Here is a 26,926-nt window from a genome sequence, read left to right as displayed (position 1 = left end):
ATATATATATATATATATATATATATATATATATATATATATATATATATATATATATATATATATATATATATATATATATATATATATATATATTTATATATATATATATATATATATATATATATATATATATATATATATATATATATATATATATATATATACATATATATGTAAATTATCCCTGGGGTTAGGGGATTAAGAATACTTCCCACGTATTCCCTGCGTGTCGTAGAAGGCGACTAAAAGGGAAGGGAGCGGGGGGCTGGAAATCCTCCCCTCTCGTCTTTTTTTTTGATTTTCTAAAAGAAGGAACAGAGGGGGCCAGGTGAGGATATTCCAAAAAAGGCCCAGTCCTCTGTTCTTTACGCTACCTCGCTAACGCGGGAAATGGCGAATAGTTTAAAAGAAAGAATATATATGAATATATATATATATATATATATATATATATATATATATATATATATATATATATATATATATATATATATATATATATATATATATATATATATATATATATATATAGAAGAAGAAAGTTAAGAGTAAATGTGAATAATAGCAAGGTAATTAGGTACAGTACGGGTGAGGGTCAAGTCGATTGGGAGGTAAGTTTGAATGGAGAAAAACTGGAGGAAGTGAAGTGTTTTAGATATCTGGGAGTGGATCTGGCAGCGGATGGAACCATGGAAGCGGAAGGGGATCATAGGGTGGGGGAGGGTGCGAAAATCCTGGGAGCCTTGAAGAATGTGTGGAAGTCGAGAACATTATCTCGGAAAGCAAAAATGGGTAAGTTTGAAGGTATAGTGGTTCCAACAATGTTGTATGGTTGCGAGGCGTGGGCTATGGATAGAGTTGTGCGCAGGAGGATGGATGTGCTGGAAATGAGATGTTTGAGGACAATGTGTGGTGTCAGGTGGTTTGATCGAGTAAGTAACGTAAGGGTAAGAGAGATGTGTGGAAATAAAAAGAGCGTGGTTGAGAGAGCAGAAGAGGGTGTTTTGAAATGGTTTGGGCACATGGAGAGAATGAGTGAGGAAAGATTGACCAAGGGGATATATGTGTCGGAGGTGGAGGGAACGAGCAGAAGTGGGAGACCAAATTGGAGGTGGAAAGATGGAGTGAAAAAGATTTTGTGTGATCGGGGCCTGAACGTGCAGGAGGGTGAAGGAGGGCAAGGAATTGAGTGAATTGGATCGATGTGGTATGCCGGGTTGACGTGCTGTCAGTGGATTGAATCAGGGCATGTGAAGCGTCTGGGGTAAACCATGGAAAGCTGTGTAGGTATGTATATTTGCGTGTGTGGACGTATGTATATACATGTGTATGGGTGTGGGTAGGGCCATTTCTTTCGTCTGTTTCCTTGCGCTACCTCGCAAACGCGGGAGACAGCGACAAAGCAAAAAAAAAAAAAGAAAATATATATATAGTTTATACATATATATATACATATGAGATGACAAAAAAGGAGAGATAAGTAGTATATTTGAGGAAAGGAACCTAGATGTTTTGGCTCTGAGTGAAACGAAGCTCAAGGGTAAAGGGGAAGAGTGGTTTGGGAATGTCTTGGGGGTAAAGTCAGAGGTTAGTGAGAAGACAAGAGCAAGGGAGGAAGTAGCACTACTCCTGAAACAGGAGTGGTGGGAGTATGTGATAGAGTGTAAGAAAATTAATTCTAGATTGATATGGGTAAAACTGAAAGTGGATGGAGAGAGATGGGTGAGTATTGGTGCATATGCACGTGGGCATCAGCAGAAAGATCATGAGAGGCAAGTGTTTTGGGAACAGCTGAATGAGTGTGTTAGTGGTTTTGATGCACGAGTCCGGGTTATAGTGATGGATGATTTCAATGAAAGGTTAGTAATGTATCAGTCGAGGGAATAACTGGTATACATGGGGTGTTCAGTGTTGTAAATGGAAATGGTGAAGAGCTTGTAAATTTATGTGCTGAAAAAGGACTGGTGATTGGGAATACCTGGTTTAAAAAAAAGATATACATAAGTATACGAATGTAAGTAGGAGAGATGGCCAGAGAGCATTTTTGGATTACGTGTTAATTTATAGGAGCACAAAGGAGAGACTTTTGGATGTTAATGTTCTGAGAGGTGCAACTGGAGGGATGTCTGATCATTATCTTGTGGAGGCGAAGGTGAAGATTTGTTGAGGTTTTCAGAAAAGAAGAGAGAATGTTGGGGTGAAGAGAGTGGTGAGAGTATGTGAGCTTAGGAGGGAGACTTGTGTGAGGAAGTACCAGGAGAGACTGAGTACAGAATGAAAAAAGGTGAGAACAAAGGAGGTAAGGGGAGTGGGGGAGGAATTGGAGGTATTTAGGGAAGCAGTGATTGCTTGCGCAAAAGATCCTTGAGGCATGAGAAGAGTGGGAGGTGGGCAGATTAGAAAGGGTAGTTAGTGCTGGGATGAAGAAGTAAGATTATTAGTGAAAGAGAAGAGAGAGGCATTTGGACGATTTTTGCAGGGAAATAATGCAAATGAGTGGGAGATGTATAAAAGAAAGAGGCAGGAGGTCAAGAGAAAGGTGAAAGAGGTAAAAAAGAGGGCAAATGAGAGTAGGGGTGAGAGAGTATCATTAAATTTTAGGGAGAATAAAAAGATGTTTTGGATGGATGTAAATAAAGTGCGTAAGACAAGGGAACAAATGGGAACTTCAGTGAAAGGGGCTAATGGGGTTGTGATAACAAGTAGTGGTGATGTGAAAGGGAGGTGGGGTGAGTATTTTGAAGTTTTGTTGAATGGGTTTTATAATAGAGTGGCAGATATAAGTTTTTTTGGTCGAGATGGTGTGCAAAGTGAGGGTAGTGAGGATGATTTGGTAAACAGAGAAGAGGTAGTAAAAGCTTTGCGGAAGATGAAAGCCGGAAAGTAAGCACGTTTGGATGGTATTGCAGTGGAATTTATAAAAAAAGGGGGTGACTGTATTGTTGACTGGTTGGTAAGGTTATTTAATGTATTTATGATTCTTGGTGAGGTGCCTGAGGATTGGTGGAATGCTTGCATAGTGCCATTGAACAAAGGCAAAGGCAACAAAGGTGAGTTCTCAAATTACAGAGGTATAAGTTTGTTGAGTATTCCTGGGAAATTATATGGGAGCGTATTGATTGAGAGTGTGAAGGCATGTAAAAAGCATCAGATTGGGGAAGAGCAGTGTGGTTTCACAAGTGGTTAGAGGAATGTATTTGAGAAATGCTTAGAAAAGCAAATAAATTTCTATGTAGCATTTATGGATCTGGAGAAGGCATATCATAGAGTTGATAGAGATGCTCTGTGGAAGCTATTAAGAATGTATGGTGTAGGAGGCAAGTTGTTAGAAGCAGTGAAATGTTTCTATCGAGGATGTAAGGCATGCTTACGTGTAGGAAGAGAGGAAAGTGATTGGTTCTCAGTGAATGTAGGTTTGCGGCAGGGGTGTGTGATGTCTCCATGGTTGTTTAATTTGTTTATGGATGGGGTTGTTAGGAAGGTGAATGCAAGAGTTTTGGAGAGAGGGGCAAGTATGCAGTCTGTTGTGGATGAGAGAGCATGGGAAGTGAGTCAGTTGTTGTTCGCAGATGATACAGCGCTGGTGGGTGATTCATGTGAGAAACTGCAGAAGCTGGTGACTAAGTTTGGTAAATTGTGTGAAAGAAGAATGTTGAGAGTAAATGTGAATAAGAGGATGGTTATTAGGTACAGTAGGGTTGAGGGCCAAGTCAATTGAGAGGTAAGGTTGAATGGAGAAAAACTGGAGGAGGTGAAGTGTTTTAAATATTTGTGAGTCGATTTGGCAGCAGATGGAACCATGGAAGCGGAAGTGGATCATAGGGTGGGGGAGGGGGCGAAAATTCTGGGAGCCTTGAAGAAAGTGTGGAAGTCGAGAACATTATCTCGGAAAGCAGAAGTGGGTATGTTTGATGGAATAGTGGTTCCAACAATGTTTTATGGTTGCGAGATGTAGGCTTTGGATAGAGTTGTGGGCAGGAGGGTGGATGTGCTGGAAATGAGATGTTTGAGGACAATATAAGGTGAGAGATGGTTTGATCGAGTAAGTAATAATAGGGTAAGAGAGATGTGTCGTAATAAAAAGAGTGTGTAATCAGTTAACATTCTCTGACCATCTCTCCTACTTGCATACGTATACTTATGTATACCTCTCTTTTTAAACCAGGTATTCCTAATCAACAGTCCTTTTTCAGCACATAAATCTACAAGCTCTTCACCATTTACATTTAAAACACTGAACATATTATGTGCACCAATTATTCCCTTAATTGCCACATTACTCACCTTTTCCTTTAGAACACCTATCAGTATAATCTGGTCTCGTGCATCAAAACTACTAACACACTGACTCAGCTCCTTCCAAAACACTTGCCTCTCATGATCTGTCTTCTCATGCCCAGGTGCGTATGCACCAATAATCACGCATCTCTCCCCATCCACTTTCAGTTTTACCCATAACAATCTAGAGTTTATTTACTTAAACTCTATCACATATTTCCACCACTCCTGTTTCAGGAGTAGTGCTACTCCTTCCCTTGCTCTTGTCCTCTCACTAACCTCTGACTTTACTCCCAAGACATTCCCAAACCACTCTTCCCCTTTACCCTCTGACTTTACTCTCAAGACATTCCCAAAACACTCTTCCCCTTTACCCTTGAGTTTCGTTTCATTCAGAGCCAAAACATCCAGGTTCTTTTCCTCAAACATAATACCTATCTCTACTTTTTTCCCATCTTGGTTACATTCACACATATTTAGATACCCCAATCTATTCATATGCATATATATATATATATATATATATATATATATATATATATATATATATATATATATATATATATATATATATATATATGTATATATATATATATATATATATATATATATATATATATATATATATATATATATATTTATATATATATATATATATATATATATATATATATATATATATATATATATATATATATATATATATGTGTATGGGGGGGGGGGTTGGGCCATTTCTTTCGTCTGTTTCCTTGCGCTACCTCGCAAACGCGGGAGACAGCGACAAAGTATAAAAAAAAAAAAAAAAAAAAAAAAAAAAAAAAATATATATATATATATTTACTTTTTTTTTTTTTTTTTGCTTTGTCGCTGTCTCCCGCGTTTGCGAGGTAGGGCAAGGAAACAGACGAAAGAAAATGGCCCAACCCACCCCCATACACATGTATATACATACGTCCACACACGCAAATATACATACCTACACAGCTTTCCATGGTTTACCCCAGACGCTTCACATGCCCTGATTCAATCCACTGACAGCACGTCAACCCCGGTATACCACATCGCTCCAATTCACTCTATTCCTTGCCCTCCTTTCACCCTCCTGCATGTTCAGGCCCCGATCACACAAAATCTTCTTCACTCCATCTTTCCACCTCCAATTTGGTCTCCCTCTTCTACTCGTTCCCTCCACCTCCGACACATATATCCTCTTGGTCAATCTTTCCTCACTCATTCTCTCCATGTGCCCAAACCATTTCAAAACACCCTCTTCTGCTCTCTCAACCACGCTCTTTTTATTTCCACACATCTCTCTTACCCTTACGTTACTTACTCGATCAAACCACCTCACAACACACATTGTCCTCAAACATCTCATTTCCAGCACATGCATCCTCCTGCGCACAACTCTATCCATAGCTCACGCCTCGCAACCATACAACATTGTTGGAACCACTATTCCTTCAAACATACCCATTTTTGCTTTCCGAGATAATGTTCTCGACTTCCACACATTCTTCAAGGATCCCAGAATTTTCGCCCCCTCCCCCACCCTATGATCCACTTCCGCTTCCATGGTTCCATCCGCTGCCAGATCCACTCCCAGATATCTAAAACACTTCACTTCCTCCAGTTTTTCTCCATTCAAACTCACCTCCCAATTGACTTGACCCTCAACCCTACTGTACCTAATAACCTTGCTCTTATTCACATTAACTCTTAACTTTCTTCTTTCACACACTTTACCAAACTCAGTCACCAGCTTCTGCAGTTTCTCACATGAATCAGCCACCAGCGCTGTATCATCAGCGAACAACAACTGACTCACTTCCCAAGCTCTCTCATCCCCAACAGACTTCATACTTGTCCCTCTTTCCAAAACTCTTGCATTCACCTCCCTAACAACCCCATCCATAAACAAATTAAACAACCATGGAGACATCACACACCCCTGCCGGAAACCTACATTCACTGAGAACCAATATATATATATATATATATATATATATATATATATATATATATATATATATATATATATATATATATATATATATATCTTTCTTTCTTTCAAACTATTCGCCATTTCCCGCATTAGCGAGGTAGCGTTAAGAACAGAGGGCTGGGCCTTGAGGGAATACCCTCACCTGGCCCAATTCTCTGTTCCTTCTTTTGGAAAATTAAAAAAAAAACGAGAGGGGAGGATTTCCAGCCCCCCGCTCCCTCCCCTTTTAGTCGCCTTCTACGACACGCAGGGAATACGTGGGAAGTATTCTTTCTCCCCTATCCCCAGGGATAATATATATATATATATATATATATATATATATATATATATATATATATATATATATTTATATATATATATACATATATATATATATATATATATATATATATATATATATATATATATATATATATATATATATATATATATATATATATATATATATATATATATATATACCTAAAGTTAAGAGTAAATGTGAATAAGAGCAAGGTTATTAGGTACAGTAGGGTTGAGGGTCAAGTCAATTGGGAGGTGAGTTTGAATGGAGAAAAACTGGAGGAAGTAAAGTGTTTTAGATATCTGGGAGTGGATCTGACAGCGGATGGAACCATGGAAGCGGAAGTCGATCATAGGGTGGGGGAGGGGGCGAAAATTCTGGGAGCCTTGATGAATGTGTGGAAGTCGAGAACATTATCTCGGAAAGAAAAAATGTGTATGTTTGAAGGAATAGTGGTTCCAACAATGTTGTATGGTTGCGAGGCGTGGGCTATGGATAGAGTTGTGCGCAGGAGGATGGATGTGCTGGAAATGAGATGTTTGAGGACAATGTGTGGTGTGAGGTGGTTTGATCGAGTAAGTAACGTAAGGGTAAGAGAGATGTGTGGAAATAAAAAGAGCGTGGTTGAGAGAGCAGAAGAGGGTGTTTTGAAATGGTTTGGGCACATGGAGAGAATGAGTGAGGAAAGATCGACCAAGAGGATATATGTGTCGGAGGTGGAGGGAACGAGGAGAAGAGGGAGACCAAATTAGAGGTGGAAAGATGGAGTGAAAAAGATTTTGTGTGATCGGGGCCTGAACATGCAGGAGGGTGAAAGGAGGGCAAGGAATAGAGTGAATTGGAGCGATGTGGTATACCGGGGTTGACGTGCTGTCAGTGGATTGAATCGGGGCATGTGAAGCGTCTGGGGTAAACCATGGAAAGCTGTGTAGGTATGTATATTTTGCGTGTGTGGACGTATGTATATACATGTGTATGGGGGTGGGTTGGGCCATTTCTTTCGTCTGTTTCCTTGCGCTACCTCGCAAACGCGGGAGACAGCGGCAAAAAAAAAAAAAAAAAAATATATATTATGTATGTATGTATGTATATATATATATATATATATATATATATATATATATATATATATATATATATATATATATATATATATATATATATATATATATATATATATATATATATATATATATATATGAATAGATTGGGGTGTCTAAATGTATGTGAAAAAGATGAGAAAAAAGTAGAGATAGGTATTATGTTTAAGGAAAAGAACCTGGATGTTTTGGCTCTAAGTGAAACGAAACTCAAGGGTAAAGGGGAAGAGTGGTTTGGAAATGTCTTGGGAGTAAAGTCAGTGGTTAGTGAGAGGACAAGAGCAAGGGAAGGAGTAGCACTACTCCTTGAAACAGGAGTGGTGGAAATATGTGATAGAGTTTAAGTAAATAAACTCTAGATTGTCATGGGTAAAACTGAAAGTTGATGGGGAAGATGCGTGATTATTGGTGCATACGCACCTGGGCATGAGAAGACAGATCATGAGAGGCAAGTGTTTTGGAAGGAGCTGAGTGAGTGTGTTGGTAGTTTTGATGCACGGGACCAGATTATAGTGATAGGTGTTTTCAAGGAAAAGGTGAGTAATGTGGCAATTGAAGAAATAATTGGTGCACATGATATGTTCAGTGTTTTAAATGTAAATGGTGAAGAGCTTGTAGATTTATGTGCTGAAAAAGTACTGGTGGTTAGGAATACCTGGTTTAAAAAGAGAGATATACATAAGTATACGTATGTAAGTAGGAGAGATGGTCAGAGAACGTTAATTGATTACATGTTAATTGATAGGCGCGTGAAAGAGAGACTTTTGGATGTTAATGTGCTGAGAGGTGCAACTGGAGTGATGTCTGATCATTATCTTGTGGAAGGGAGGGTGACGATTTGTGGGGGGTTTCAGAAAAGAAGAGATTGTTTAGGTGAAGAGGATGGTGACAGTAAGTGAGCTAGGGAAGGACACTTGTACAAGGAAGTACCAGGAGAGACTGAGTACAGAATGGAAAACGGTGAGAACAAAGGACATAATTGGAGTGGGGGAGGAATGGGATTTGTTTAGGGAAGTAGTGATGGCCTTTGCAAAAGATATTTGTGGCGTGAGAAGCATGGGAGGTGGGTTGATTAGAAAGGGTTGTGAGTGGTGTGATGAACGTGTAAGATTATTAGTGAAAAAGAAGAGGGAGGCATTTGGAAGATTTTTGCAGGAAAATAATGCAAATGATTGGGAGATGTATAAAAGAAAGAGGCAAGAGGTCAAGAGAAAGGTTCAAGAGGTGAAAAAGATGGCAAATGAGAGTTGGGTGAGAGAGTATCATTAAATTTTAGGAAGAATAAAAAGATGTTTTGGAAGTAGGTAGATGAAGTGCGTAAGACAAGTGAACAAATGGGAACATCAGTGAAGGGGGCTAATGGGGAGGCGATAACAAGTATTGGTGATATGAGGAGATGGAGTGATTATTTTGAAGGTTTGTTGAATGTGTTTGATGATAGAGTGGCAGGTATAAGGTTTTTCTGGGTGAGGTGGTGTGCAAAGTGAGAAGGTTAGGAAGAATGATTTGGCAAACAGAGAAGAGGTAGTAAAAGCTTTGCGGAAGATGAAAGCTGGCAAGGCTTTGGATGGTATTGCCGTGGAAATTATCAAAAAAGTGGGTGACTGTATTGATGACTGCTTGGTAAGGTTATCTAATATATGTATGACTCATGGTGAGGTGCCTGAGGGTTGGTGGAATGCTTGCATAGTGCCAATTTACAAAGGTAAAGGGGATAAAAGTGAGTGTTCAGTTTACAGCGGTATAAGTTTGTTGAGTATACCTGGGAAATTATAGGGGAGGGTATTGATTGAGAGGGTGAAGGCATGTACAGAGCATCAGATTGGGGAAGAGCAGTGTGGTTTCAGAAGTGGTAGAATATGTGGGGATCAGATGTTTACTTTGAAGAATGTATGTAAGAAATACTTAGAAAAGCAAATGGATTTGTATGTAGCATTTATGGATCTGGACATGGCATATGATAGAGTTGATAGAGATGCTCTGTGGAAGGTATCAAGAATATATGGTGTGGGAGGCAAATTTTTAGAATCAGTGAAAAGTTTTTATCGAGGATGTAAGTCATGTGTACGTGTAGGAAGATAGGAAAGCGGTTGGTTCTCAGTGAATGTTGGTCTGCAGCAGGGGTGCGTGATGTCTCTATGTTTGTTTAATTTGTTTATGGATGTGGTTGTTAGGGAGGTAAATGCAAGAGTTTTGGAAAGAGGGGTAAGTATGCAGTCTGTTGTGGATGAGAGAACTTTGGAGGTGAGTCAGTTGTTGTTTACTGATGATACAGCGCTGGTGGCTGATTAGGGTGAGAAACTGCAGAAGCTAGTGACTGAGTTTGGTAAAGTGTGTAAAAGAAGAAAGCTGAGAGTAAATGTGAATAAGAGCAAGGGTATTAGGTACAGTAGGGTTGAAGGACAAGTCAAGTGGGAGGTAAGTTTGAATGGAGAAAAACTGGAGGAAGTGAAGTGCTTTAGGTATTTGGGAGTGGATTTGGCAACGGACGAGACTATGGAAGCGGAAGTTGAATCCTAAGGTGTGGGAGGGGGCGAAAGTTTTGGGAGCGTTAAAAAATGTATGGAAGTCGAGAACGTTATCTTGGAAAGGAAAAATGAGCATGTTTGAACGAATAGTGGTTCCAACAATGTTGTATGGTTGCGAGGCGTGGGCTATAGATAGAGTTGTGCGCAGGAGGGTGGATGTGCTGGAAATGAGATGTTTGAGGACAATATGTGGTGTATTTTGGTTTGATCGAGTAAGTAATGAAATGGTAAGAGAGATGTCTGGTAATAAAAAGAGTGTGGTTGAGAGAGCAGAAGAGGGTATTTTGAAATGGTTTGGTCACATGGAGAGAATGAGTGAGGAAAAATTTACAAAGAGGTTATATGTGTCAAAGCTGAGGGAACGAGGAGAAGTGGGAGACCAAATTGGAGGTGGAAAGATGGAGTGAAAAAGATTTTGAGTGATCGGGGCCTGAACATGCAGGAGGGTGAAAGGCGTGCAAGGAATAGCGTGAATTGGAATGATGTGGTATACCGGGGTCGACGTGCTGTCAATGGATTGAACTAGGGCATGTGAAGCGTCGGAGTAAACCACGTAAAGTTTTGTGGGGCCTGTATGTGGAAAGGGAGCTGTGGTTTCGTATCTTTACACATGACAACTGGAGACTGAGTGTGAACGAATGTGGGCTTTGTTGTCTTTTCACAGCGCTACCTCGCACACATGGGGGGAAGGGGTTTGTTGTTTCATGTGTGGCGGGGTGGAGACGAGAATGAATAAGGGCAGACAGCATGAATTATGTACATGTGTATATATGGGTGTGTGTGTATATGTATGTATACGTTGAAATGTATAGGTATATATATATGCTGTGTGTGGACGTGTATGTATACATATATATGTGTATGTGGGTGGGTTGGCCCATTCTTTCGTCTGTTTCCTTGCGCTGCCACACACGCTTCATATGCCCTGGTTTAATCCATTGACAGCACGTCGACCCCGATGTACCATATCGTTCCAATTCTCTATATTTCTTGCACGCCTTTCACTTTCCTATATGTTCAGGCACCGATCACTCAAAATTTTTTTCACTCCATCCTTCCACCTCCAGTTTTGTCTTCCGCTTCTCCTTCTTTCCTCCACCTCCGACACATTTATACTCTTTGTCAATCTTTCCTCCCTCATTCTCTCCATGTGTCTAAACCATTTCAACATGCCTTCTGCTCTCTCAGCCGAAATTTTTTTATTACCACTCATTTCTCTCACCCTTTTATTACTTACTCGATCAAACCACTTCACACCATATATTGTCTTCAAACATTTCATTTCCAACACATCCACCCTCCTCCGCACAACCCTGTCCAAAGCCTATGTTTTGTAACCATATAACATTGTTGAAAACACTATTCCTTCAAACCTACCCATTTTTGCCCTCCAAGATAACGTTCTTGCCTTCCAGACATTCTTCAACGCTCCCAAAACATTTGCCCCCTTCCCCACCCTGTGACTCACTTTGGGAGGACGTCTAGAGGAAGGTGCAAGGGCTGAAAAAGAAGGCAAGCGAGAGCTGAAGTGAGCAAGTATCAGGAAACCTCCGGGAGGAAAAGATGTCTGGGAAGGGGGTTGATTATGTGAAGAAATACGAGAATAGATAGGAACATCTGTGAAGAGAGCAAATGGGAAACGGTAAGCGGAAGTCATGTGGCAAATAGGAGATATAATGAGTACTATGAAAGAGTGTTGAACATGTTTGATGATACGGCAGCTGATGTAGGATTTTAGGTCGGTGAAATATCAGGAGTGAGAGTGTCATAGAAAATAGGATATTGAAGAGGGAAGTGGTTGTGAAAGGTTTGTCTATAAAATGAAATGAGATAAGGCGGCTTGAGTGGGTTGTGTTGAAATCATTTTCTTAAGAAAGGGAGCGTCCGTGTTGCTGATTGGTCATTTAGGATTTCCAGTGTATGCATGGATTATGGTGAGATGCCTGAGGATCGGTGGAATGCCTGTAGAGTTTTACTGTATGAAAGCAAGAGGTAGACGTTTGTTGAACGTGCGATAAAGTGTGGACGAGTGACGAGTAAGAGGACAGTCCCAAGCACAGGGCATCAGATTGGAATAGAACAACGCAGTTTCAGGAGTGTCAGAGAATTTGTGAATCAATTGTTTGCTTTGAAGAATGCGTGAGAAATACGCTGAGAAACAGAAGGCCTTGTGTGTGGCATTTATGGATCAGGAGAAAACATATGATGTGGCTGATTGAGATGCTTTTTTGGGGAAAGCTATTTGAAGCAATTAGGAATTGTTATGAAGAGGCTAGAGTGAGTGTGCGAGTAGGTAGGGAGAAGGGTGAGTTGCAACGGTGGGTCTGCGGCGGGGATGTGTGATGTCATCATGTTTTATTGGTTTATGGATGGGGTGATGAAGGAAGTAAATGTGAGGGTATTGGAGAGAAAGGTAGTATGCAGTTTTTCGGGGATGAGAGGACCTGGGAAGTGAATCTGTTTTTTGTTTGACAGTGACATATTATTGGTGTTAGATTCGCGTTAGAAACTACAAAGGTTGGTGTCTGAGTAAGTGAGAGTATGGGAAATAAGATTGAGAGCATATATGATTGAAATCATGGCTATTAGGTTTGACGATGCAGAGGAACTGTTTGGTATAGATGTGAGTATAAAAGGAGGTAAACATGGAGAGTCATAGGATGGATGAGGGAGCGAAAGTTTTATAACCACTTAGGAATGTGTTGAGAGGTCACTACCAAGGAGGGTGAAAATAGGTATGTTTGAAGGTGTAGTAGTCCCAGCGATGCTGTTTGGATGAGAGGCATGGACTGTAGTTGAGAGGATGGATGTGTTGAAAGTGAAATATTCGACGACAATATGTGGTGTGTGGTGGGTTGCTCGAGTTTATTAAAGTGATAGGATAGAAGTGTGGTGTGTAACAAGAGGTGGTTGCTGGAGTTAAAAAGTATGCGCTGAAAGAGAAAGAATGTGTGAGAGGAGGCTAAGAAAAGAGATGTGGGTGTTAAAGGTTGGTACAGAGAGAAAGGGAAAACAATGTTGGATGGAGAAAGGATGGAGTGAAACAGATTTTGAGTGATCGGGGCCGAGAAATGAAGGAGGATATGTGAACAGGTTTAAGTAAATTTGAGCGACGTGGTATACAGTGGGCGATGTGCTTTCAGTCGACTGAACCAGGATATAGCGAGCAGCTGGAGGAAACTTTGGAAAGGTATGTTAGGGCTAGTTGTGGATAGGAGCTGGTGGTCTCGTGCATTACACATGACAGCTAGGGAATGGATTTGATGAATGACGCCTTTCTTTGTCTGTTCCTGGCGCCACCTCGTTAACACAGGATACGGCGAACATGTATGAAAAAAGAGAGAAGAATAATGAGAGGGGCAATATGATTAATTCCTTTTGTCTAACTCCGACATGCCTTTGTTGTGAAAGGTTTGAGGAAGCCAGCGACATCACTTTCCAAGCCAGGTCTCACCGTGACCAGCGCCACGTTGTCATTGTGTAAAGGCTCCGAGAAGTCGCTGATCGTCTCCCTCTGGGGAGTTACTGTGAAGGGACCTAAAGCAAACTCCACCTCCTGCAAGACAGATATAAAGATGTTTTCCTCCGTCAACATCGGTAGGATGACATGATTTACTGAGTTTTATGAGAATGTTAATATTTCCTCATACAGGTGATTACAGACATTGGCGCAGGATCACGGAGGAAGGTCTTATGGAGAAAATGGTATTGCAGAAGTAACTCTGTAACGGCGAACACAAATGTTACATCACTTCGTAAAGGATACTGTATTACTCGGGAGGAGCACCAGATTTAGCTTATAAACGAGTATCTTTTAATAGTTTCATATGAACAAAGCTACATAACAACATCTCAGACTCCTGAAAGGAACTGAGCGGACATCCTCAACGGTATAAGAGTGATTATCTATGATTTTGAGTGATAATGAAGGCAAGTTTCATCTAATAATAATGAAAAAAATCTGCAGATGATAAAGTCTGAGTATAAGCTTAATTCTACCTAAAGGTACATATCTGTCTCCAGTATGGTTCAGAAAGCATGTTACTTTATTTTGTGTCTTTACCCATTCTTCCTCCAATGATAAATAAAACTGACTGTAAAGCAAAATCCTATATTGTTATTCTTATATGCTAATATGGACCTCCGTGCATGTGTCTACCTTCTCAGTCAATACTCTCCCATACAATCTCCCAGGAATATTCAACAAACTTATTCCTCTGTAGTCTGAACAATCACCTTTATCCCCTTTGCCTTTACATTGGCACTATGCATGCATTCCGCCAATCCTCAGGCACTTCATCATGATACATAGAGTGAATATCCTTACTAACCAATTAGCAGCACAGTGAACCCCTTTTTTAATAAATTCCACTGCAACACCATCCAAACCCGCCGCCTTGCAGGATTGCATCTTCCACAAAGTTTTCACTACCTCTTTTCTGTTTACCAAACCATTCTCCCTAACCCTCTCACTTCGCACACCACCTCGATCAGAACACCCTGTATCTGCCACTCTATCATCAAAAACATTCAACAAACCTTTGAAATACTCACTCCATCTCCGTCTCACTTCATCACTACTTGTTAGTACTTCCCCACTTGCCCCCTTCATCGATGTTGTCATTTCTTCTCTTGTCTTACGCACGTTATTTACCACCTTCCAAATATATATTTCATTCGCCCTAAGATTTAATGATACTCTCTCAACCCAACTCTCATTTGCCCTCTCTTTCACCTTTTACACCTTTTCCTTGAACTCCTGCCGCTTTCTTTTATACAACTTCCAGTCATTTGCACTATTTCCCTGCAAGTGTCGTCCAAAAACCTCTCTTTTCTCTTTCTCTAATAACATTGCTTCTTCATCCTACCACTCACCTCGCTTTCTAATCTGCCCACCTCCCACCTTTCTCATGCCAAATACATCTTTTGCGCAAGCCATCACTGCTTCCCTAAATACATCCCATTCCTCAACCACTCCCTTCACATCATTTCCTCTCACCTTTTCCCATGCTACACTCAATCTATCCTGGTACTTTTTCACTCAAGTCTCCTTTCCAAGCCTAATTCCTCTCACCACTCTCTTCTTCCCAACATTCTCTCTTCTTTTTTGAAAAGATCTACAAATCTTCACCTTTGCCTCCACAAGATAGTGATCAGATATCCCTCCAGCTTCCTCTTTAAGCACATTAACATCCAAAAGCTTCTCTTTTACATGCCTATCAGTTAACACGTAATCCAATTCGCCTTTTCATCATCTACACACATACGTATACTTGTGTATATGTCTCTTTTTGAACAAGGCAGTTCCAATCACCAATCATTCTTCTGCACTCAAACCAAAAGCTCTTAATAATTTCCATGCATAGCACTGAATACTTCATGTACACCAGTTATACCCTCAACTGCCACATTAATTACCTTTGCATTTAAATCACCCTTTACTAATACCCGGTTTTGTGCACCAAAACTGCTGACACACTCACTCAGCTGCTCCCAAAACACTTTCCTGTCAAGATATTTTTCTCATTTCCAGGTGCATAAACACCATTTCTCTCCATCCACTTTCAGTTTTACTCACATCAATCTAGAATTTACTTCTTTGCACTCTATCACACACTCTCATAACTTCTGCTTCGGGAGTAGTGCTGCTCTTTCCTTAGGTGCTGTCCTTTCACAAACCCCTGAATTTACTCCAAAGACTTTTCCAAACCATTTTTCCCCTTTCCCCTTGAGCTTTGTTTCACTCAGAGCCAAAACATCAGGTTTCTTTCTTCAAACTTACTACTTATCTCTTCCATCCTCTCATCTTGGTTACACTCACGCACAGTCAGACACCCCAATTTGAGCCTTAGGGGAGAATGAGCCCCCCCAGCTTGACTTCTTCTGTTTCCAGCCCCCAGTTCCCCGCCCCATTTAGTCGCCTTCTAAGACATGCGTAGAATGTGTGGGAAGTATTCTTTCACCCCTATCCGCAGGAAGATGCAACAGATGGAAAGGGGAGCAAATGAGAGTTTGGGTGAGAGCATCATTACACTTTAGGAAGAATGAAACAATGCTGTGGTTTGAGATAGATGACTTGCGTAAGACAAGAAAATAAATACGAACATTAGAGAGGTGCAACTGGAGGGATGTCTGATCATTATCTTGTGGAGGCTAAGGTGAAGATTAGTATGGGTTTTCAGAAAAGAAGAGTGAATGTTGGGGTGAAGAAGGTGGTGAGAGTAAGTGAGCTTGGGAAGGAGACCTGTGTGAAGAAGTATCAGGAGAGACTATGTACAGAATGGAAAAAGGTGAGAACAATGGAAGTAAGGGGAGTGGGGGAGGAATGGGATGTATTTAGGGAATCAGTGATGGATTGCGCAAAAGATGCTTGTGGCATGAGAAGAGTGGGAGGTGGGCTGTTTAGAAAGGGTAGTGAGTGGTGGGATGAAGAAGTAAGAGTATTAGTGAAAGAGAAGAGAGAGGCATTTGGACGATTTTTGCAGGGAAAAAATGCAATTGAGTGGGAGAAGTATAAAAGAAAGAGACAGGAGGTCAAGAGAAAGGTGCAAGAGGTGAAAAAAAGGGCAAATGAGAGTTGGGGTGAGAGACTATCAGTAGATTTTAGGGAGAATAAAAAGATGTTCTGGAAGGAGGTAAATAGGGTGCGTAAGACAAGGGAGCAAATGGGAACTTCAGTGAAGGGCGCAAATGGGGAGGTGATAACAAGTAGTGGTGATGTGAGAAGGAGATGGAATGAGTATTTTGAAGGTTTGTTGAATGTGTCTGATGACAGAGTGGCAGATATAGGGTGTTTGGGTCGAGGTGGTGTGCAAAGTGAGAGGGTTAGGGAAAATGATTTGGTAAACAGAGAAGAGGTAGTAAAAGCTTTGCGGAAGATGAAAGCCGGCAAGGCAGCAGGTTTGGATGGTATTGCTGTGGAATTTATTAAAAAAGGGGGTGACTGTATTGTTGACTGGTTGGTAAGGTTATTTAATGTATGTATGACTCATGGTGAGGTGCCTGAGGATTGGCGGAATGCGTGCATAGTGCCATTGTACAAAGGCAAAGGGGATAAGAGTGAGTGCTCAAATTACAGAGGTATAAGTTTGTTGAGTATTCCTGGTAAATTATATGGGAGGGTATTGATTGAGAGGGTGAAGGCATGTACAGAGCATCAGATTGGGGAAGAGCAGTGTGGTTTCAGAAGTGGTAGAGGATGTGTGGATCAGGTGTTTGCTTTGAAAAATGTATGTGAGAAATACTTAGAAAAGCAAATGGATTTGTATGTAGCATTTATGGATCTGGAGAAGGCATATGATAGAGTTGATAGAGATGCTCTGTGGAAGGTATTAAGAATATATGGTGTGGGAGGCAAGTTGTTAGAAGCAGTGAAAAGTTTTTATCGAGGATGTAAGGCATGTGTACGTGTAGGAAGAGAGGAAAGTGATTGGTTCTCAGTGAATGTAGGTTTGCGGCAGGGGTGTGTGATGTCTCCATGGTTGTTTAATTTGTTTATGGATGGGGTTGTTAGGGAGGTAAATGCAAGAGTCTTGGAAAGAGGGGCAAGTATGAAGTCTGTTGGGGATGAGAGAGCTTGGGAAGTGAGTCAGTTGTTGTTCGCTGATGATACAGCGCTGGTGGCGGATTCATGTGAGAAACTGCAGAAGCTGGTGACGGAGTTTGGTAAAGTGTGTGGAAGAAGAAAGTTAAGAGTAAATGTGAATAAGAGCAAGGTTATTAGGTACAGTAGGGTTGAGGGTCAAGTCAATTGGGAGGTGAGTTTGAATGGTGAAAAACTGGAGGAAGTGAAGTGTTTTAGATATCTGGGAGTGGATCTGTCAGCGGATGGAACCATGGAAGCGGAAGTGGATCATAGGGTGGGGGAGGGGGCGAAAATTTTGGGAGCCTTGAAAAATGTGTGGAAGTCGAGAACATTATCCCGGAAAGCAAAAATGGGTATGTTTGAAGGAATAGTAGTTCCAACAATGTTGTATGGTTGCGAGGCGTGGGCTATGGATAGAGTTGTGCGCAGGAGGATGGATGTGCTGGAAATGAGATGTTTGAGGACAATGTGTGGTGTGAGGTGGTTTGATCGAGTAAGTAACGTAAGGGTAAGAGAGATGTGTGGAAATAAAAAGAGCGTGGTTGAGAGAGCAGAAGAGGGTGTTTTAAAATGGTTTGGGCACATGGAGAGAATGAGTGAGGAAAGATTGACCAAGAGGATATATGTGTCGGAGGTGGAGGGAACGAGGAGAAGAGGGAGACCAAATTGGAGGTGGAAAGATGGAGTGAAAAAGATTTTGTGTGATCGGGGCCTGAACATGCAGGAGGGTGAAAGGAGGGCAAGGAATAGAGTGAATTGGAGCGATGTGGTATACAGGGGTTGACGTGCTGTCAGTGGATTGAATCAAGGCATGTGAAGCGTCCGGGGTAAACCATGGAAAGCTGTGTAGGTATGTATATTTGTGTGTGTGGACGTGTGTATGTACATGTGTATGGGGGGGGTTGGGCCATTTCTTTCGTCTGTTTCCTTGCGCTACCTCGCAAACGCGGGAGACAGCGACAAAGTATAAAAAAAAAAAAAAAAAAAAAAAATTAGTGAAGGGAGCAAGGGGGAATTTGATAACAGGTAGTGATGAAGTGAGAAGGAGATGGAGTGAGTATCTTGAAAGTTTGTTGAATGTGTTTGATGATAGAGTGGCAGATGTAGAGTTTTCTGGTCGCGGTGGTGTGAGAAGTGAGAGTCAGGGAAAGTGATTTGGTGAAGAGAATGGAGGTGGTAAAAGCCTTGCGGAAGGTTAAATTCGGCAAGGCAATGGGTTTGGATGATATTGCAGTTGAATTTATTAAGGTGGTGACTATGTTGCTGATTGGTTGGTAAGAATATCCATTGTATGTATGGATCATTGTGAAGTGCCTGAAGATTGGCGCAATGCATGCATAGTGCCATTGTACAAAGGTAAAGGGGATAAAGGTGAGCGCTCAAGCTACAGAGGTATGTGTTTGTTGAGTATTCCTAAAAAATTGTATGGGAGGATGTTGACTGAGAGGATGAAGGCATGTACAGAGCATGAGACTGGGAAGGGGCATCGTGGCTTTCAGAAGTGGAAGAGGATGTGCAGATCAGGTGTTTACTTTGAAGTATGTGTGTGAGATATACTTAGGGAAACAGATTGAATACAGATGCTTTGTGGAAGGTATTAAGAGTATACGGTGTGGGAGGTAAGCTGCTAGAAGCAGTGAGAAGTTTTATCAAGGATGTAAGGCATGTGTACGAGTAGGAAGAGAGGAAACTGATTGGTTTATAGTAAATGTCTGTCTACGGCAGGGGTGTGTGATGTCCTCATCTTTGTTTAATTTGTCTATGGATGGGATGGGTAGGGAGGTAAATGCCAGAGTTTGGGGGAGAGGGGCGAATATGCAGTCTCCTCGGGATGAGGGCCTAAGAAGTGAGTCAGATTCAGCGGGACTGAGTGACAAGTTAGTTGGCATATGAGTTTGAATGGAGAATTGGTGGAAATGATGTTCTAGATATCTGGGAGTGGACTTAGCAGCGAATGGAACCATCGAAGTGGAAGTGAGTCATATGGTGGGGGAGGGGGCGAAGGTTCTATGAGTGATGAAGAATGTTTGGAGAGAGAGAGCGTTATCTCAGAGTGCCAAAATGGATATGTTTGAAGGAGTAGTAGTTCCAAAAAAATCAAATGGTTGCCAGGCATGGGCTGTTGATAAGGTTGTGTGGAGGAGGGTTGATGTGATGGAAAGGAAATGTTTGATGACAAAATGTGGTGTGAGGTGGTTAAATCGAATAGGTAATGGAAGGGTAAGAGAGATGTGTGGTAATAAAAAGTGTATGGTTGAGACAGCTGGAGAGGGTGTGTTGAAATGGTTTGGACTTATTGAGAAAATGAGTGAAGAAAGGTTGGCAAAGACGATGTATTTATCAGAAGTGGAGAGAAGTAGAAGCACGAGACGAAGTTGGAGGTGGAAGAATGGAGTGATGGAGAGAAGTAGAAGCGCGAGACGAAGTTGTAAGTGGAAGAATGGAGTGAAAATGATTTTGAGAGGTTGGGTCCTGAGCATGCAAGAGAGTGAAATGCATTCTACATGCAATCCTCCAATGGTCAGATACTTCAACATTATCCATAATTACACTGACAAGCCTTACTAACCAATCAACAACACAGTCACCCCCTTTCTAAACAAATACTACTGCGATACCATCCAGTCCCACCGCCTTGTCAGATTTTCATCTTTCGCAAGGCTTTCACCACCTCTTCTCTTGTCACCAAACTGCTCTCCCTGACTCTCTCACTTTGCATACCACCCAGACCTAAACACCCTACATCTGCCACTCTATCATCAAGCACATTCAGCAGTCCTTCAAAGTACTCACGCCATCCCTCCTCACTTTATCAGTTTTGCTTCATTAAACGATGCCCCCATTTATTTTCTTGTCTTCCTCATACTATTTACCTCCTTCCAAAACAAATTTTGTTCTTCCTAAAGTTTATTGTTTCTCTCTCACACCAAGTCTCTTTCGCCCTCTTTTTCAACCAATGCACCTTCTTTTTGAGCTTCTGCCTCTTTCTCTTATACAAACATCAACCACTTTCACTCCTCCCTTAAAAGCACCTCCCAAAAGCCTCTCTTTTCTCTTTCACAAGCACCTTTGCTTCTCCATCCAAGCACTCAATTCCCTTTTTTATCTGCCCTCCTCCCACCTTTCGCATGCCACCTGTATCGGTTGAGCGTGCCATTATTGTTTCCCAAAATATCTCCCATTCCTCACCTACTCCCCTCACCTCATTTGCTCTCACCTTTTGCAGATTCTTCTCAGAGTTTCTCCTGGTATTTCATCACACGTGTCTCCTTTCCAATCTCTCTTACTCTCACCACCCACTTCCCCCCGACAGTGTCTCCTCTTTTACAAAACCCTCTACAAACCTTCACACTCGTCCCCACTAGGCAGTGGTCAGATATCCCACCAGATGACCTTCACAGCATATTTACATGCAAAAGTGTTTCTTTTGCCCACCTATCAATTAGTATATAATCTGGTAATGCCCGTTGACCATCTCTCCTACTCACATAAGTATCCTTGTGTACATCTCTCGTTTTAAACCAGATATTCCTAATTACCGGTCTTTTCTCGCCACACAACTTCACAGGCTCTTCAACATTTCCATTCATAACACTGAATAACCCATGTGCATACTTTATACTGCCATATCATTTACCTTCGAATTCAAATCACCCATCACTAATACCTGGTCTCGCGCACGAAAACTGCCGATACACTCACTCAGCTGCTCCTCTTATGATCTTTCTTCTCATGACCGAGTGAATGAGCACCAATAAACACCCATCTCTCGCCATCCACTACCAGTTTTACTCACATCAATCTAGAATCTAATTTCATGCACTCTATCACACATTCCCATAACTCCTGCTTCAGGTGTTGTGCTACTTTGTATCCTTAGCTTTTGTTCCCTCACTAACCTCTGACTTACCCCCAAGACTTTTTCAAACCATTTTTTCTCTTTAACCTTGAGCGCTTCCCTCGCTGTACCGTCACCTCACCATCTAATGGTCATTTCACCTGACACCTACCTCCCTGCACAGTCATCTCACCATCCAGTGGTCACTTCACCTAGCACCTACCTTCCAGTGTAGTCACCTCACCATCCAATGGTCACTCAACATGGCATGTACCTCCCTGTATAGTCACCTCACCATCCAGTGGTCGCCTCACCTGGCACCTACCTCCCTGTACAGTAACCTCACCATCCAGTAATCACTTCACCTGACACCTCCCTCCCTGTACAGTCACCTCACCACCCAGTGATCGCCTCACCTGGCACCTACCTCCCTGTGCACCATGCCCATCATGCCAGACCAGGATCCATCAGATTGTTCAGCTCCCCACAGTCCATCAGATGGTCGTACCAACTGGTACCTTAACGCAGAAGAAAAGAAATTGAGGAATCTATTATCGAACTAATTGTAGGAACTTACCAAAAAATAATAAGTCAAATAGATACGAGCACATTATCATAAAAAAAAAATCCAGCATGCACTTACCTTTACTGCTATCATGATGATATTGCATCTGAAAATTAGAATACTTTTCTCTTCGAGGTTATGTCCCACGAACATTAACTGTGTTACCCTCTCACCCCTAGCAATTGGCAGTACCTCAAACCTTGGACTTAACACAGGGACACCAAGAGTTTTTGGTAAGGGAGACAATGGCATAAAGGTATGAAAATAGAAACAATTGATCAACCAATTAATAAAAGATAACTTCTCAGATATCTCCATAGACCAAGGTATGAGGTTCAGAAGAGGTTTCCTAACTCCTCACAAACCAGTGAACAGTTAAATTCATGAAACAGAAAACACGCTAGGACCAAAAGTAGACTTTGAAGAATGCATCAGCAACAGAGAGAAAGAAAGAATAGGATGGCTCTCATAGCTGGCAGCAGCTCAGTCTCAAGTGTAGGCGCAAATCACCAGCAACCTCAGAGATAAACAGGACAAGTTCTCTCCATCCACTCCCTTTGTATCTACAGTACACACATATGAGACCTGGAAGAAAATATGTTATTTCCCATTTCCTCATTAGTTCCTTAGTGTGTCATTGATATGCTAGTTCAGGACATGGCACTGAAAGTTTATCTCCCAGAGATGACTCGAGGATACGCTGTGATCATGTCAAATAAACTTGCTTGAAAATAAGATATCATTGCATAAAAATTATATGTACTTATGGTTACCAGTAGCTGGCATTTTAGTCCATATCTACTTTATATGGGTCGGCTATGATCAAATGTTTACTAGTGCATCTTCTTTACATTAACAGGAGCATAAGACTTTCCAATTACATAAAGGAGACAGTTGAGAAAAAATGTAAATAGAATCAAAGTTCTAACGTTTAGCAGTGCAAAGACAAGATTGTTGAGCTATGATTTTGAAAGGAGAAAACTTGTAGGAAGTGAAGTGTTTTAGATACCTGGGAGTGGATATACTAATGAAAGGAGCCATGGAAGAGCGCAAGTGAGTCATAGAGTTGTTAAGGTGACAAGGGTTCTGCGAACAGTGAGGAATGTACGGAAAGAGAGGTTGTTGTTTGAGAGGGAAACATTATATTTTTGAAGGTATACAAGTCCCGACAATATTCGATGGATATGGGACATAGGTTATAGATGAAAATATACGATAGAGGGTGCATATGATATATATAATGGAAATTAAATGTCTGAGGAAAATATTTGATGTGAGTAATGTTGATCGAGTAAATGATGACAGGGTAAGAGAGAGATGGGTGGCAAATAGACGAGTATGGGCTACGTGAGTTTACAAGAGAAAGACAGTCAGCAGGAGACCTGATTGGCCCACGACTGGGTTGTCTGGTAAAGAAAAAAGGGAGTTTACTTGACAAGAAAATGTAATGCCGCTCATCAGTTTTTTAAGCTATCGCCGACTCACAGCTGCTGCACGTTATCCTTCTAATGCTCTTGTTGCCGATGTCGTTTATACAGTTTATTTCTGGTGTTTTTCTCAGAGTATACCTGAATTAATAAGATATTTGTCTAAACTACTTTTGAAGGTATATATAGCTCAGCATTCATTTCGTCTGACGGTAATTTATTTCAATGCTCCCTACTTATTTTCTAGCTTTGAGTTTTATTCCATTTGTCCAGGTAACCATATCTTCTTAAATTTCGGAAAAAAAAAAATGTTCATGATTGACTTTGTCGAGCTCATTAAGAATTTTGAACTCTTAGATTAAGCCATCGCAAAGTTTACGTTATTTAAGGGAAAAGAGATCCAGTCGTTTTAGTCTATCTTCGTATGCCAGATTTCTAAGGGATAGGATCTACTTTGTCCCGCGTCTTTGTACTTGCTCTAATATTTCCTCTTCTTCTTCATAGTCTTGAAACCAAAACTGGACTAGATAATTATAAAGTGTGAGAATTGCTTCTGGTGTCTTGTGATCTATGTTCCTTGCGATGAAACCTAACATTTGGTTGCCTTTTTTACCTGTTGCTTGGCAGTGTTTAGTGTACTTCATATTGTTGCTAAAGCTAAGTTGAAGATGCTTTTCTTCATTTACTTGAGTTAGAGAGTTTCTGAATAGTTTTTAATCGTAACGTATATTCTTGTCCTTAAAGTGCATAATTTTGCACTTGTCTACATTAAACTTCATTTGCCATCTGTCTGACCACTCTGCTAGTACATGATTTGCCCACGACTGGGTTGTTTAAAAAAAAAAAATATTCAACTTGACAAGAACAATTTAATACCGCTCAGTACTTATTAAGCTATCACCGATTCCCCGCTGCTGCACATTAGCCTTCTCGTGTGTCCGTTACCGCTGTCGTTTATACGTTTATTTCTGTCGTATCCTCAAAGTATACCTGAATTTATAAGACATTTGTCTAAACGACTTCTGAAGGTATTTATAGTTTCAGCATTCACTACGTGTGCTGGTAACTTATTCCAGTGATAAAAAAACCTACAGGAAAAGAAGCTTTTTCCCACGTCCGTACTATATCTTTTAGCTATGAGTTTTATTCCATCTGTCCTAGTAACCGTATCTTCTTGTATTTCGAAAAGATGCTCGTGGTTCACTTTATCGAACTAGCAGGTTAAGATGTATTTGAGTCATTTCGCAGTTCCGCCTATTTGAAGCTCTACCCCCTAGTTTAGAATTTTTAGCAAATCTGGAGATCTTATATATGAGACCGAGTTCTAGGCCATAAAAGTATATCATGAAAAGAATTCGGCCCAAGACTGGCTCCTGTGGCACACCACTCGTTATGTGTAGCCAATGTCAGGCTTCGCTGTTTAATACTACACGCTGCTTTCTTCTGGTAAGCTAGTCTGCGATCCATGTACAGAGTTCTTCCACGATCCGGTGTGCTTTGAGTTTATGTAAAAGTCTCTTGTGAGGTGATTTATCGAAAGCCTTTTGGAAACCTAAATATACTACATCAGACATCAGACGGTACTTTTTCGTTCCAAATCTGATTCCCACCATCAAAAAATTCCCGTAAATTTCTCAGGCAGGATCTATTGCAGAAACCGTGTTGGTTGTCCGATATAATTTTGTGTTCTAGAAACGTGACAATATCATCTCGTATTATTTTTCTATCATTTTACCTAACACTGACGTATGGCTAACTGGGCGAGTTCAAGGCACAATATTTGTCACCTTTTTACATATAGGAGTAACATTTGCTTGTTTCCAGTCAGTTGGCACCTGACCATCTGAGGGAGATTTGCTGAATATTTTTGTCATGGGTATATCATCTGTCTCCTGACCTTTAAAAATCTTGGAGATAAGTTATCTGGGCCGTTGGATTTGTTGGATTAATTGGTCCAGTTATTTCAGTATTTCAGAGCTCCTTATTTCTCAAACCTTCAACTCTTCTTCATCAGATCCTTGAAACAGTTTCACTGGTTGTGGTATTGGAGATGTTTCTTCAATTTTAAATACAGAGTTAAAGGAATGATTTAGTATGATAGCCATTGCCTTGTCGTCAGTAGTTAGTGTGTCATGTTAGTTTCGTAATGGTCCAATTCCTTCCTTTACTGTCTTCCTTTTTCTTACATATTTGAAGAATTCCTTAGGATTATTCTTAACTTCCAAAGAAATTCTTTTATTCTTCCTCGTGTTTACTCTGTCTTATGACCTTCTTACACTTTCTTTGGATTTTGATTAATTCCTGATGACTGTCATCGGTTCCCGTTGATTTGAATCAGTCCTTCTATTCTCCTACTCATCCATGAAGGTTTTGAAATATTGCAATATCTCTTTGTAATTCGTGGAATATGTTTACTTTCAATCTCGAACAGTGTGTTTTTAGAGTTATTCTACATTTCCTCTACTACGTGAACGTGAATACGTTTTGTCCAATTGGTACTGCGAATTTCGTTTCTAATATTTTCAGAATTTGCTCGCCTGTAATCTGGGATCAAGAGTTTGATGACATTTATTTCAGAATCTAAATTGATCTCTCGCCTACTTCGCAAGAGTTGATTAAGTTTGCGTCATGGGTGAGGACAAGATCAAGAACGTTTTTACCACAAGTTGGCTTTTTGATTAGCTGTTCTAGAAAAGCGTCTTCCATTAGTTCCGCTAGTCTCGTTCTCTCTTGGTCACCTACTAACGTGTTCCAGTTTATTTTTGGACTGTTAAAATCTTCTACTATCATAAGCTCTTTACTGTTTTATATATAGTTTTGATTTCATTGTATAGCATCTTATCGTCGTCTCATTTTTGCTTAGGAGATCTATAGATAACGCCGAGATATAGTTTACTTTTGAACTTGTCGGTAATATCATTATAGAATCTTAAGTATGTGTGTCTATGTAGACTGTTATCAACGTAGATCAAAATTCCACCATCTACTTTGTATAAGCAACTTTCGTAAACAGTTTGTATCCGGGTATTGCTAACTCAGCGATTAAGTGTTTATTCTCAGAGTTTACCTACGTTTCTGAGATTGAACGTTCGGTTTTTCAGTAACTGCATATATAAGTTGATCGTGTATCATAATGATTCTCCGAGCATTTGTGTACATTAAACTTATTTTCCTGGGTTTTAAATTCTGGACTGAATTTGCCTCTTATATACTGTCGGTATGATGCATGTTTTTGTATTATCTGTCAACGTCTGCGTGTGCAGCAGAGGGAGAGACGGTTTCAAGGTTCGCCGCCTTACTCTGACCCTCCC

General features: G+C 40.7%; 1 protein-coding gene across 1 annotated transcript in view; it reads right to left on the bottom strand.

The window, feature by feature from the left end:
- LOC139765806 (glutamate receptor-like) overlaps window positions 1–22,089 on the bottom strand; it is a 50,620-nt gene extending 28,531 nt beyond the window's left edge. Inside the window, exons 1-2 of the mRNA XM_071693598.1 lie at window positions 22,051–22,089; window positions 13,598–13,756 (exon numbers count right to left, since the gene is read on the bottom strand). Coding sequence (XP_071549699.1) covers window positions 13,598–13,756; window positions 22,051–22,074 — 183 coding nt within the window. The 5' untranslated portion in view covers window positions 22,075–22,089. The remainder of the gene's footprint in view (window positions 1–13,597; window positions 13,757–22,050) is intronic.
- Window positions 22,090–26,926: the final 4,837 nt, after the last annotated feature.

Source organism: Panulirus ornatus, chromosome 56 (assembly GCF_036320965.1).
Source record: "Panulirus ornatus isolate Po-2019 chromosome 56, ASM3632096v1, whole genome shotgun sequence".
Classification (NCBI taxonomy): Eukaryota; Metazoa; Arthropoda; class Malacostraca; order Decapoda; family Palinuridae; genus Panulirus; species Panulirus ornatus.
Note: the sequence above shows the minus strand (reverse complement) of the source record. Positions and strands in the feature narration are given on the sequence as shown.